Here is a 15,980-nt window from a genome sequence, read left to right as displayed (position 1 = left end):
GTAAGCCTTGTCCTAGCCAGAACAGACTGTAGGGTTATACCTACCTATTAGTCAGTAAGCCTTGTCCTAGCCAGAACAGACTGTAGGGTTATACCTACCTATTAGTCAGTAAGCCTTGTCCTAGCCAGAACAGACTGTAGGGTTATACCTACCTATTAGTCAGTAAGCCTTGTCCTAGCCAGAACAGACTGTAGGGTTATACCTACCTATTAGTCAGTAAGCCTTGTCCTAGCCAGAACAGACTGTAGGGTTATACCTACCTATTAGTCAGTAAGCCTTGTCCTAGCCAGAACAGCCTATAGGGTTATACCTACCTATTAGTCAGTAAGCCTTGTCCTAGCCAGAACAGCCTGTAGGGTTATACCTACCTATTAGTCAGTAAGCCTTGTCCTAGCCAGAACAGCCTATAGCCAGAACAGGTTATACCTACCTATTACACAGGTAATACGTTATATAACTAAGTGCTAACTGGTGAACTGAGCACCCGTCCCTTTGTCTCCTGACCCCTGACCTCTAACCCCAGTCTGTGACTTACAGTTCAGTGACGTTGCGGGGCAACCCCTTGGGCAGGGCCTGGAGGTGTTTGTTACTACAGCGGACCACCGTCTCTGTACAGGTACACTCAGTGGGACACTGAGGACGAGCTACACAGCTACTCTCCTCCAATACTGCACCTGGGAGAGAAGGGAGACTACTTTGAAACATTTGAAATTGAATATTCTTCTATCACTTTTCGATCAATGAAATTATAAAATCTCTATGTGTCCGTGTGTGTGATGTGTGTTTCTGCGTGAGTCCCTGCGTGTGTGTGTGTGTGTCGTACTGTCGTCGCAGCGGAAGTCTGGTGCAGCTACGTCCTGTAGTGGGATCTCTCTGAGGAAGGAGGGGCTCTGGCAGCGAGGGTTCCCCGTTACGATTCTTCTAGAACGAAGCCACGCCCCCAACCACGCCAGACGACAGTCACAGTTAAACGGGTTGGCCAACAGGTTCCTGAGGGAGTGAGAATGAGAGGAAGACAGAGGGAGAAAGAAGTGGGGGGAGAGAGAGAGAGAGGTGGAGGGAAGAGAGAGAGGTGGGGGAAGAGAGAGAGAGGGGGGGAAGAGAGAGGTGGGGGAAGAGAGAGAGGTGGAGGGAAGAGAGAGAGGTGGAGGGAAGAGAGAGAGGTGGAGGGAAGAGAGAGAGGTGGAGGGGAGAGAGAGAGGTGGAGGGGAGAGAGAGAGGTGGAGGGGAGAGAGAGAGGTGGAGGGGAGAGAGAGAGGTGGAGGGAGAGAGAGAGGTGGAGGGGGAGAGAGAGGTGGAGGGGAGAGAGAGGTGGAGGGAAGAGAGAGAAGTGGAGGTAAGAGAGAGAGGTGGGGTAAGAGAGAGAGGTGGGGGGAAGAGAGAGAGGTGGAGTAAGAGAGAGAGGTGGAGTAAGAGAGAGAGGTGGAGTAAGAGAGAGAGGTGGGGGTAAGAGAGAGAGGTGGGGTAAGAGAGAGAGGTGGGGGTAAGAGAGAGAGGTGGAGTAAGAGAGAGAGGTGGAGTAAGAGAGAGAGGTGGAGTAAGAGAGAGAGGTGGGGGTAAGAGAGAGAGGTGGGGGTAAGAGAGAGGGGGAAATAGGGAGAGAGAAAGAGAGGAAGACAGAGGGAGAAAGAGAGGAAGACAGAGGGAGAAAGAGGTGGGGGAGAGAGAGAGGTGGAGGGAAATAGGGGGAGAGAAAGAGAGCAAGAGTGAGAGACAAAGAGAGGCAGTCAGTCTATAACAGAGTTCTTAAACTTTTCAAGGATGATTTGTGAATGTGTGTATGTGTGTCTTACAGTGTAGAGAGGTTGGGCAGTGTGTCGAAGGCCCCAGGCATTATGGTGTGGAGCTGGTTGTCATAGAGAGACAACAGGCGGACGTTGGTCAGACCAGTGAAGCTGCCGTTATGGATACAGCTGATACGGTTGTTCCTCAACATCCTACAACACAGAGAGAGACACTGTAGTCATTGGTGAAGACAGCATTTTATATTGAGGACGACAATTATCCTTCAAGACTTTTGGGTTGACCAGTTTGATTATTGCAATGAGAAATGACAAATTCTCAATCAGTATGAATTTCCACGGCAAATAGCAATAAGGCACATCGGGGGTTTGTGGTATATGGCCAAAGTACCCCAGCTAAGGATTGTGTCCAGGCACTACGCAGTGCATCGTGCAGAAGAACAGCCCTTAGCCGTGCTATATTTGGCCACATACCACACCTCCTCAGGACTTATTACTTAAATAATTGATAATAATTATGATTAAGATGAAAATGGTGACTATGAAAACGATGATGATCATGATAATGGTGATGATGATAATGGTGATAATGACGATGGCAATGATAACTATAATAATTGTAATGATAATGATGATAATTACAATGATAATGATGGTAATTACAATGATATGCTGCAGTAGTTTATGTGTCGGGGGGCTGTCTGTTATATCTGGAGTATTTCTCATGTCTTATCCGGTGTCCTGTGTGAATTTAAGTAGGCTCCCTCTAATTCCCTCTCTCTTTCTCTTCTCTCTGACCTGAGCCCTAGGACCATGCCTCAGGACTACCTGGCCTGATGACTCCTTGCTGTCCCCAGTCCACCTGGTGGTGCTGCTGATCCTGTTTCAACTGTTCTACATCTGCATTCCTTGCTGTTTGGGGTTTTAGGTTGGGTTTCTGTACAGCACTTTGTGACATCGGCTGATGTAAAAAGGGCTTTATAAATACATTTGATTGATTGATGATAATAATGATCATGATGCTGATAATAATGATGTGATAATGATGAAGGTGCTAACTCACAGCATGCGGACGCCGCCCATGCCCCTGAACATGGTCCCTCTGACAGAGTCCAGGTGATTGGCTGTCAGGTGGAGCTCCATGACAGACCCCGCCCCCTCAAACACTCCGTCCTCGATCTCTGAGATCTTGTTGTTGCTAAGGTTACTGAAAAACACGGATTATGCTGGTTACAAACAACAAACCAATGGTCAACTGAATTATCCAATAACATACAAGACACATGGACTTTTATGGTTACTAATGAATAGATATGAAATCCTTTTAGATATTGGTCTGAAATATTATGCCTTGTTACACCACATCAGCAGTTACACTATGTGTATTAATTATATTATTATTATTATTAAAATGTTAATGAATAAATGTGATGAACTAATACCCCCCAAAAAAATCAACAATGGTGGTTAACTTAAAACTTCAGCAGTAAATTGAGAGCGTACATTTTCTTGAGCTGAGAGAGGGTCTTGAAGACACCGGTGGCTTCCAGCACTGAGATGTCATTGTTGTTGAGACGCCTGAGACGGGAGGAGAAAATGGTCAGAGAACAGACAGGAAGCAGCAATAGATAACAGTATACTGTGTGTGTGTCCTTACAGCTCGGTGGTAGAGGCAGGTAGGTGTTGGGGGAACTTGGTGAGACGGAGGTTAGAGCAGTCCACTACGTTGGCTTCACAGCGACACTTAGCAGGACACACTGGCTTACTGTTACACTCATTATTCAGACGGGTGTCTTCTGTACCTGGTCACATTCACCACACACAGAACACACTGTATTATCACATAGAACACACTGTATTATCACATAGAACACACTGTATTATCACATAGAACACACTGTATTATCACATACAACACACTGTATTATCACATACAACACACTGTATTATCACATACAACACACTGTATTATCACATACAACACACTATTATCACATAGAACATACTGTTTTATCACATAGAACACACTGTATTATCACATAGAACACACTGTATTATCACATACAAAACACTGTATTATCACATGGAACACACTGTATTATCACATACAACACACTGTATTATCACATAGAACACACTGTATTATCACATAGAACACACTGTATTATCACATAGAACACACTGTATTATCACATAGAACACACTGTATTATCACATAGAACACACTGTATTATCACATACAACACACTGTATGATCACATAGAACACACTGTATTATCACATACAACACACTGTATGATCACATAGAACACACCGCATTATCACACAGAATACATTGTTTACATACAGTGGAGCAAAAAAGTATTTAGTCATCCACCAATTGTGCAAGTTCTCCCACTTAAAAAGATGAGAGAGATCTGTAATTTTCATCATAGGTACACTTCAACTATGACAGACAAAATGAGAAAAAAAATCCAGAAAATCACATTGTAGGATTTTTAATGAATTTATTTGCAAATTATGGTGGAAAATAAGTATTTGGTCACCTACAAACAAGCAAGATTTCTGGCTCTCACAGACCTGTAACTTCTTCTTTAAGAGGCTCCTCTGTCCTCCACTCGTTACCTGTATTAATGGCACCTGTTTGAACTTGTTATCAGTATAAAAGACACCTGTCCACAACCTCAAACGGTCACACTCCAAACTCCACTATGGCCAAGACCAAAGAGCTGTCACCAGAAACAAAATTGTAGACCTGCACCAGGCTGGGAAGACTGAATCTGCAATAGGTAAGCAGCTTGGTTTGAAGAAATCAACTGTGGGAGCAATTATTAGGAAATGGAAGACATACAAGACCACTGATAATCTCCCTCGATCTGGGGCTCCACGCAAGATCTCACCCCGTGGGGTCAAAATGATCACAAGAACGGTGAGCAAAAATCCCAGAACCATACGGGGGGACCTAGTGAATGACCTGCAGAGAGCTGGGACCAAGGTAACAAAGCCTACCATCAGTAACACACTACGCCGCCAGGGACTCAAATCCTGCAGTGCCAGATGTGTCCCCCTGCTTAAGCCAGTAAATGTCCAGGCCCGTCTGATGTTTGCTAGAGAGCATTTGGATGATCCAAAAGAAGATTGGGAGAATGTCATATGGTCAGATGAAACTAAAATATAACTTTTTGGTAAAAACTCAACTCGTCGTGATTGGAGGACAAAGAATGCTGAGTTGCATCCAAAGAACACCATACCTACTGTGAAGCATGGGGGTGGAAACATCATGCTTTTGGGGCTGTTTTTCTGCAAAGGGACCAGGACGACTGATCCGTGTAAAGGAAAGACTGAACGGGGCCATGTATCATGAGATTTTGAGTGAAAACCTCCTTCCATCAGCAAGGGTATTGAAGATTAATCGTGGCTGGTTCTTTCAGCATGACAATGATCCCCCAAACACACCGCCCGGACAATGCAGGAGTGGCTTCGTAGGAAGCATTTCAAGGTCCTGGAGTGGCCTAGCCAGTCTCCAGATCTCAACCCCATAGAAAATCTTTGGAGGGAGTTGAAAGTCTGTGTTGCCCAGCAACAGCCCCAAAACATCACTGCTCTAGAGGAGATCTGCATGGAGGAATGGGCCAAAATACCAGCAACAGTGTGTGAAAACCTTGTGAAGACTTACAAGCAAAAATTAAAGCAGGAAGCACCAGTGACTCAGTCTATAAAAAAGTGATCAGATGAAGTAGATGCTAAGCTACAGGACTGTTTTGCTAGCACAGACTGGAATATGTTCCGGGATTCCTCAGATGGCATTGAGGAGTACACCACATCAGTCATTGGCTTCATCAATAAGTGCATCGATGATGTCGTCCCCACAGTGACCGTACGTACATACCCCAACCAGAAGCCATGGATTACAGGCAACATCTGCACTGAGCTAAAGGCTAGAGCTGCCGCTTTCAAGGAGCAGGACTCTAACCCGGAAGCTTATAAGAAATCCCACTATGCCCTCCGTCGATCCATCAAACAGGCAAAGCATCAATAGAGGACTAAGATCGAATCGTACTACACTGGCTCTGAAGCTCGTCGGATGTGGCAGGGTTTGCAAAACATTAGAGACTGCAAAGGGAAGCACAGCCGAGAGCTGCTCAGTCACACAAGCCTACCAGAGGAGCTAAACTACTTCTATACTTGCTTCAAGGCAAATAACACTGAAACATGCATGACAGCACCAGCTGTTCCAGAAGACTGTGTGCACGGTGTTTCCTCCGACACATTGGTGCGGCTGGCTTCCGGATTTGATGCACACTGTGTTAAGAAGCAGTGCGGCTTGGTTGGGTTGTGTATTGGAGGACGCATGACTTTCAACCTTCGTCTCTCCTGAGCCTGTACGGGAGTTGTAGCGATGAGACAAGATAGTAGCTACTACAACAATTGGACACCACAAAATTGGAGAGAAAAAGGGGTAGAAATTCAACAACAAAACTAAACAACAAAAAAAAGACAAAGGAGATGATTGTGGACTACAGGAAAAAGAGGACCGAAAGCATCCTGATTGGTTGCATCACTTCCTGGTATGGCAACTGCTCAGCCTCTGACCGCAAGGCACTACAGAGGGTAGTGCAAACGGCCAAGTACATCACTGGAGCCAAGCTTCCTGCCATCCAGGACCTCTATACCAGGCGGTGTCAGAGGAAGGCCCTAAAAATTGTCAAAGACTCCAGCCCCTCCAGTCATAGGCTGTTCTCTTTGCTACCGCACAGCAAGCGCTACCAGAGCACCAAATCTTGGACCAAGAAGCTTCTAAACAGCTTCTACCCCCAAGCCATAAGACTCCTGAACATCTAATCAAATGGCTACCCAGACTATTTGCATTGCCCCCCACCCCACCCCCTCTCCCCCTCTTTTACACCGCTGCTACTCTCTGTTATTATCTGTGCATATTCACTATAATAACTCTACCTACATGTATATATTACCTCGACTAACCGGTGGCCCCGCACATTGACTCTGTACCAGTACCCCCTGTATATAGCCTCCACATTGACTCTGTACCAGTACCCCCTGTATATAGCCTCCACATTGACTCTGTACTGGTACCCCCTGTATATAGCCTCCACATTGACTCTGTACCGGTACCTCCTGTATATAGCCTCCACATTGACTCTGTACCAGTACCCCCTGTATATAGCCTCCACATTGACTCTGTACCGGTACCTCCTGTATATAGCCTCCACATTGACTCTGTACCGGTACCTCCTGTATATAGTCTCCACATTGACTCTGTACCAGTACCCCCTGTATATAGTCTCCACATTGACTCTGTACCGGTACCCCCTGTATATAGTCTCCACATTGACTCTGTACCGGTACCACCTGTATATAGTCTCCACATTGACTCTGTACCAGTACCCCCTGTATATAGTCTCCACATTGACTCTGTACAAGTACCCCCTGTATATAGCCTCCACATTGACTCTGTACCGGTACCCCCTGTATATAGCCTCCACATTGACTCTGTACCAGTACCCCCTGTATATAGCCTCCACATTGACTCTGTACCAGTACCCCCTGTATATAGTCTCACTATTGTTATTTTACTGCTGCTCTTTAATTACTTGTTACTTTTATTTCTTATCCGTATTTTCTTCAACTGCCTTGTTGGTTAGGGGCTCGTAGGTAAGCATTTCACCGTAAGGTCTACCTACTCCTGCTGTATTCAGGGCGCATGTGACTACTAAAATTTGATTTGATCACATAGAACACACTGTATTATCAAATATAACATACTGTATTTAGATATACTGTACAACACACATAGAATTAGGGTTGCTAATGTCCGGCAACTTTCACAAATGTCCCAAGTTTTCCAGAAACCCAAGTGAAATGTTCCTGGAATTAGGAGGGAATAAGCAGGAAACCTGGGAATTTTGGGAAAGTTCCCAGATCTTTGCAACCCTACATAGAACACAGTGTAGTATTTTCATACCCAGTTACTGTTTAGCGTCCAACATGCCTGGGCACAACACAGAAGTCACAGTTCATTTGACATGTTGTATACGTCACACATGAGCAGGTCCAATGTGCAGGACAGATACAGATAAACAGTATAATATACTACAGTATGTATATACAGAAGTACAGATAAACAGTATAATATACTACAGTATGTATATACAGAAGTACAGATATACAGTATAATATACTACAGTATGTATATACAGAAGTACAGATACAGATAAACAGTATAATATACTACAGTATGTATATACAGAAGTACAGATACAGATATAATATACTACAGTATGTATATACAGAAGTACAGATATACAGTATAATATACTACAGTATGTATATCCAATGTGCAGGACAGATACAGATAAACAGTATAATATACTACAGTATGTATATAAGAAGTACATATACACATTATAATATACTACAGTATGTATATACAGAAGTACAGATATACAGTATGTATATACAGAAGTACAGATACACAGTATAATATACTACAGTATGTATATACAGAAGTACAGATACAGATATACAGTATAATATACTACAGTATGTATAGACAGAAGTACAGATACACAGTATAATATACTACAGTATGTATATACAGAAGTACAGATACAGAATTACAGTATAATATACTACAGTATGTATATACAGAAGTACATATACACAGTATAATATACTACAGTATGTATATACAGAAGTACAGATATACAGTATGTATATACAGAAGTACAGATATACAGTATAATATACTACAGTATGTATATACAGAAGTACAGAATTACAGTATAATATACTACAGTATGTATATACAGAAGTACATATACACATTATAATATACTACAGTATGTATATACAGAAGTACAGATATACAGTATGTATATACAGAAGTACAGATACACAGTATAATATACTACAGTATGTATATACAGAAGTACAGATACAGATATACAGTATAATATACTACAGTATGTATAGACAGAAGTACAGATACACAGTATAATATACTACAGTATGTATATACAGAAGCACAGATACAGAATTACAGTATAATATACTACAGTATGTATATACAGAAGTACATATACACAGTATAATATACTACAGTATGTATATACAGAAGTACAGATATACAGTATGTATATACAGAAGTACAGATATACAGTATAATATACTACAGTATGTATATACAGAAGTACAGAATTACAGTATAATATACTACAGTATGTATATACAGAAGTACATATACACATTATAATATACTACAGTATGTATATACAGAAGTACAGATATACAGTATGTATATACAGAAGTACAGATACACAGTATAATATACTACAGTATGTATATACAGAAGTACAGATACAGATATACAGTATAATATACTACAGTATGTATAGACAGAAGTACAGATACACAGTATAATATACTACAGTATGTATATACAGAAGTACAGATACAGATATACAGTATAATATACTACAGTATGTATATACAGAAGTACAGATACACAGTATAATATACTACAGTATGTATATGCAGAAGTACAGATAAAGATAAACAGTATAATATACTACAGTATGTATATACAGAAGTACAGATACAGATATACAGTATAATATACTACAGTATGTATATACCGAAGTACAGATACAGATATACAGTATAATATACTACAGTATGTATATACAGAAGTACAGATACAGATACACAGTATAATATACTACAGTATGTATATACAGAAGTACAGATACAGATACACAGTATAATATACTACAGTATGTATATACAGAAGTACAGATACAGATATGTAGAACTAACACACACGTACCTGGGATGTGGTACTGCTCCTTAGCTACCGTGGAAACAGAAAAACAAGTTAAGTTTACTGACAGTTTAAGGAGGATGGCATCAAGATATAGAATATTCATATATACTGTAGAATACAGTAGCTTTGTGATTTGTCAAATATTTGTTTTCCTACTCTAAGATAAATATATCTATATCTCTGATGAATAAGAAAGCAGCAGCTCCTGGCCCTGTAACGTAGTTATATATGAAACAGAAAACAACACGTCATCTCCATGGTATCATGGTTTAACATAACTCTATGTAATGCCTTATAACCTGTCATAACCTGTACCAGCTCTAAAGCACACAGATCAAGGAGCCGTTACTGGTTTCACTGGAGCTGGGTTGGCAGATAACGCTGGCAGATAATGCTGGCCTATAACACTGGCCTATAACGCTGGCAGATAATGCTGGCCTATAACACTGGCCTATAACGCTGGCAGATTATGCTGGCCTGTAACGCTGGCAGATAACGCTGGCCTATAACACTGGCCTATAACGCTGGCAGATAATGATGGCCTATAACACTGGCCTATAACGCTGGCAGATAATGCTGGCCTATAACACTGGCCTATAACGCTGGCAGATAATGCTGGCCTATAACACTGGCAGATAATGCTGGCCTATAACACTGGCCTATAACGCTGGCAGATAATGCTGGCCTATAACACTGGCCTATAACGCTGGCAGATAATGCTGGCCTATAACACTGGCCTATAACGCTGGCAGATAATGCTGGCCTGTAACGCTGGCAGATAACGCTGGCAGATAATGCTGACCTATAACGCCGGCAGATAATGCTGGCCTATAATGTTGGCAGATAATGCTGGCCTGTAACGCTGGCAGATAATGCTGGCCTATAACGCTGGCCTGTAACGCTGGCAGATAATGCTGGCCTATTACGCTAGCAGATGAAGGGAAAGAGTGCCGTGTGTGTGTGCTGGGACGGAGCCTGGCATAAGTTGGAGCAAGGTGATGTAGCTAGACACACACACACATGTCAGATGACCACAGACAGACAGACACACACCAGAGCAGCGGAACTTCTTGCTCTTGATCTGCCCGATGCGTTTGTTTGCCAGTCTGCGTGGGCTGGCACAGCGGGCACCGCTGGTCTCTATGGGGTTGGACCTCAGGTAGTCTGCCAGCCATTTCAGGTTACAGTCACACACAAACGGGTTCTGGGCCAGGTGACTAGGGGGAGAGAGGGGTCAGAGGTCAGGTTTTAAAAGAATACGGAGGGCCCAACCACTTCTGGTTTTGTTTCTACCTGGTAGTTAATTGATTCCAGGTCCTGGTCTCCCCAACCACTTCTGGTTTTGTTTCTACCTGGTAGTTAATTGATTCCAGGTCCTGGTCTCCCCAACCACTTCTGGTTTTATTTATACCTGGTAGTTAATTGATTCCAGGTCCTGGTCTCCCAAAACACTTCTGGTTTTGTTTCTACCTGGTAGTTAATTGATTCCAGGTCCTGGTCTCCCAAACCACTTCTGGTTTTATTTATACCTGGTAGTTAATTGATTCCAGGTCCTGGTCTCCCCAACCACTTCTGGTTTTGTTTCTACCTGGTAGTTAACTGATTCCAGGTCCTGGTCTCCCCAACCACTTCTGGTTTTGTTTCTACCTGGTAGTTAATTGATTCCAGGTCCTGGTCTCCCCAACCACTTCTGGTTTTATTTCTACCTGGTAGTTAATTGCACTCCCCCGGTGTCCCAGGTCTGAATTAGGATAAAAGCAGAAGTGTTTGGGCCCTCCAGAACCATCATAGAACAGACCTGCTCTAATACTATATGGATGTGGAGACCTCATCTGTATGCATCAGTATGTAGGATTGAACATGTATGTATGCCTGTTTGGGTATTGTATTTGACAGTACACCTATGCATACCACAGTGTCTGTATACTGTGTGAAGGTGTGTGTGCATCCATGCATGTGTGCGTGTGTGAGACTCACAGTGTCTGTATACTGTGTGGGGGTGTGAAGGTGTGTGTGCATGTGTGCGTGTGTGTGTGTGTGTGACACTCACAGTGTCTGTATACTGTGAAGGGGTGTGAAGGTTCCTTTAGCCAGGGTCTGGATCTTGTTGTCGTAGAGAGACAGCAGAGCTAGATTCTCTAGGTCCTGGAAGGCTGTGGCTCGAATACAGTGGATCTTATTGGCATTCAGGAGACTGGGAGAGAGACAGAGACAGAGGGGGGAGAGAGTGAGGATGGAGAAAGAGAGAGAGAGAAAGAGATGGGAGGAGAAAGAGAGGGAGAGAGAGAGTGAGAGCGATAGAGAGAGAGAGAGAGAGAGAGAGAGAGAGAGATGGGAGGGAGGGAGGGAGGGAGGGAGGGAGGGAGGGAGGGAGGGAGGGAGGGAGGGAGGGAGGGAGGGAGGGAAGTTCTGTTCCTAAACTAAAAGCACATACTGTATATCAGGCTCTGGTCAAAATTAGTGCACTACATAGGGAATTATTTAGGAAATACACAGTATAGTGCACTACATAGGGAATGGGGAATGATTTAGGAGGTAGACAGTATAGTGCACTACATAGGGAATTGGGTATGGTTTAGGATAGTGCACTACACAGGGAATAGGGTATGATCAAGGAAGTAGACAGTATAGTGCAATACATAGGGTATGGTTTAGGAAGTAGACAGTACAGTGCACTACATAGGGAATAGGGTATGATTTAGGAAGTAGACAGTACAGTGCACTACATAGGGAATAGGGTATGATTTAGGAAGTAGACAGTACAGTGCACTACATAGGGAATAGGGTATGATTTAGGGAGTAGACAGTACAGTGCACTACATAGGGAATAGGGTATGATTTAGGGAGTAGAAAGTATAGTGCACTACATAGGGTATGATTTAGGAAGTAGACAGTATAGTGCACTACATAGGGTATGATCTAGGAAGTAGACAGTACAGTGCACTACATAGGGAATAGGGTATGATTTAGGAAGTAGACAGTATAGTGCACTATATAGGGAATGGGGTATGATTTAGGAAGTAGACAGTATAGTGCACTACATAGGGAATGGGGTATGATTTAGGAAGTAGACAGTATAGTGCACTACATAGGGTATGATCTAGGAAGTAGACAGTACAGTGCACTACATAGGGAATAGGGTATGATTTAGGAAGTAGACAGTACAGTGCACTACATAGGGAATGGGGTATGATTTAGGAAGTAGACAGTACAGTGCACTACATAGGGAATAGGGTATGATTTAGGGAGTAGAAAGTATAGTGCACTACATAGGGTATGATTTAGGAAGTAGACAGTATAGTGCACTACATAGGGTATGATCTAGGAAGTAGACAGTACAGTGCACTACATAGGGAATAGGGTATGATTTAGGAAGTAGACAGTATAGTGCACTATATAGGGAATGGGGTATGATTTAGGAAGTAGACAGTATAGTGCACTACATAGGGAATGGGGTATGATTTAGGAAGTAGACAGTATAGTGCACTACATAGGGTATGATCTAGGAAGTAGACAGTACAGTGCACTACATAGGGAATAGGGTATGATTTAGGAAGTAGACAGTATAGTGCACTACATAGGGAATGGGGTATGATTTAGGAAGTAGACAGTATAGTGCACTACATAGGGTATGATCTAGGAAGTAGACAGTACAGTGCAATACATAGGGAATAGGGTATTATTTAGGAAGTAGACAGTATAGTGCACTACGTAGGGAATGGGGTATGATTTAGGAAGTAGACAGTATAGTGCACTACATAGGGTATGATCTGGGAAGTAGACAGTACAGTGCACTACATAGGGAATAGGGTATGATCTAGGAAGTAGACAGTATAGTGCACTACATAGGGAATGGGGTATGATTTAGGAAGTAGACAGTATAGTGCACTACATAGGGTATGATTTAGGAAGTAGACAGTATAGTGCACTACATAGGGTATGATCTAGGAAGTAGACAGTACAGTGCACTACATAGGGAATAGGGTATGATCTAGGAAGTAGACAGTATTGTGCACTACATAGGGAATAGGGTATGATTTAGGAAGTAGACAGTATAGTGCACTACATAGGGAATAGGGTATGATTTAGGAAGTAGACAGTATAGTGCACTACATAGGGAATGGGGTATGATTTAGGAAGTAGACAGTATAGTGCACTACATAGGGAATGGGGTATGATTTAGGAAGTAGACAGTATAGTGCACTACATAGGGTATGATCTAGGAAGTAGACAGTACAGTGCACTACATAGGGAATAGGGTATGATTTAGGAAGTAGACAGTATAGTGCACTACATAGGGAATGGGGTATGATTTAGGAAGTAGACAGTATAGTGCACTACATAGGGTAATTATTTAGGAAGTAGACAGTACAGTGCACTACATAGGGAATAGGGTATGATCTAGGAAGTAGACAGTACAGTGCACTACATAGGGAATAGGGTATGATCTAGGAAGTAGACAGTACAGTGCACTACATAGGGAATAGGGTATGATCTAGGAAGTAGACAGTATAGTGCACTACATAGGGAATAGGGTATGATTTAGGAAGTAGACAGTATAGTGCACTACATAGGGTATGATTTAGGAAGTAGACAGTACAGTGCACTACATAGGGAATATGGTATGCTTTAGGAAGTAGACAGTACAGTGCACTACATAGGGAATAGGGTATGATTTAGGAAGTAGACAGTATAGTGCACTACATAGGGTATGATCTAGGAAGTAGACAGTATAGTGCACTACATAGGGTATGATTTAGGAAGTAGACAGTACAGTGCACTACATAGGGTAATTATTTAGGAAGTAGACAGTATAGTGCACTACATAGGGAATAGGGTATGATTTAGGAAGTAGACAGTATAGTGCACTACATAGGGAATGGGGTATGATTTAGGAAGTAGACAGTATAGTGCACTACATAGGGTATGATCTAGGAAGTAGACAGTACAGTGCTCTACATAGGGAATAGGGTATGATTTAGGAAGTAGACAGTATAGTGCACTACATAGGGTATGATTTAGGAAGTAGACAGTACAGTGCACTACATAGGGTAATTATTTAGGAAGTAGACAGTATAGTGCACTACATAGGGTATGATTTAGGAAGTAGACAGTATAGTGCACTACATAGGGTATGATTTAGGAAGTAGACAGTACAGTGCACTACATAGGGTAATTATTTAGGAAGTAGACAGTATAGTGCACTACATAGGGAATAGGGTATGATTTAGGAAGTAGACAGTACAGTGCACTACATAGGGTAATTATTTAGGAAGTAGAAAGTATAGTGCACTACATAGGGAATAGGGTATGATTTAGAAAGTAGACAGTATAGTGCACTACATAGGGAATAGGGTATGATTTAGGAAGTAGACAGTACAGTGCACTACATAGGGTAATTATTTAGGAAGTAGAAAGTATAGTGCACTACATAGGGTATGATTTAGGGAGTAGACAGTATAGTGCACTACATAGGGTATGATCTAGGGAGTAGACAGTACAGTGCACTACATAGGGAATAGGGTATGATTTAGGAAGTAGACAGTATAGTGCACTATATAGGGAATGGGGTATGATTTAGGAAGTAGACAGTATAGTGCACTACATAGGGAATGGGGTATGATTTAGGAAGTAGACAGTATAGTGCACTACATAGGGTATGATCTAGGAAGTAGACAGTACAGTGCACTACATAGGGAATAGGGTATGATTTAGGAAGTAGACAGTATAGTGCACTACATAGGGAATGGGGTATGATTTAGGAAGTAGACAGTATAGTGCACTACATAGGGTATGATCTAGGAAGTAGACAGTACAGTGCAATACATAGGGAATAGGGTATTATTTAGGAAGTAGACAGTATAGTGCACTACGTAGGGAATGGGGTATGATTTAGGAAGTAGACAGTATAGTGCACTACATAGGGTATGATCTGGGAAGTAGACAGTACAGTGCACTACATAGGGAATAGGGTATGATCTAGGAAGTAGACAGTATAGTGCACTACATAGGGAATGGGGTATGATTTAGGAAGTAGACAGTATAGTGCACTACATAGGGTATGATTTAGGAAGTAGACAGTATAGTGCACTACATAGGGTATGATCTAGGAAGTAGACAGTACAGTGCACTACATAGGGAATAGGGTATGATCTAGGAAGTAGACAGTATTGTGCACTACATAGGGAATAGGGTATGATTTAGGAAGTAGACAGTATAGTGCACTACATAGGGAATAGGGTATGATTTAGGAAGTAGACAGTATAGTGCACTACATAGGGAATGGGGTATGATTTAGGAAGTAGACAGTATAGTGCACTACATAGGGAATGGGGTATGATTTAGGAAGTAGACAGTATAGTGCACTACATAGGGTATGATCTAGGAAGTAGACA

At 42.2% G+C, this 15,980-nt stretch overlaps 1 protein-coding gene across 1 annotated transcript in view; it reads right to left on the bottom strand.

Annotated features, from left to right (window-relative positions):
• LOC135528314 (slit homolog 1 protein-like) overlaps positions 1-15,980 on the bottom strand; it is a 186,981-nt gene that overhangs the window by 151,010 nt on the left and 19,991 nt on the right. Inside the window, 9 exon segments of the mRNA XM_064957308.1 lie at positions 536-674; positions 824-990; positions 1,794-1,937; positions 2,806-2,949; positions 3,246-3,320; positions 3,400-3,544; positions 9,589-9,612; positions 10,639-10,802; positions 11,636-11,779. Coding sequence (XP_064813380.1) covers positions 536-674; positions 824-990; positions 1,794-1,937; positions 2,806-2,949; positions 3,246-3,320; positions 3,400-3,544; positions 9,589-9,612; positions 10,639-10,802; positions 11,636-11,779 — 1,146 coding nt within the window.

The sequence above is a fragment of the Oncorhynchus masou genome, chromosome 5 (assembly GCF_036934945.1).
Source record: "Oncorhynchus masou masou isolate Uvic2021 chromosome 5, UVic_Omas_1.1, whole genome shotgun sequence".
In the NCBI taxonomy this organism is placed as follows: Eukaryota; Metazoa; Chordata; class Actinopteri; order Salmoniformes; family Salmonidae; genus Oncorhynchus; species Oncorhynchus masou.
This window is presented reverse-complemented; position numbering and strand designations above follow the sequence as displayed.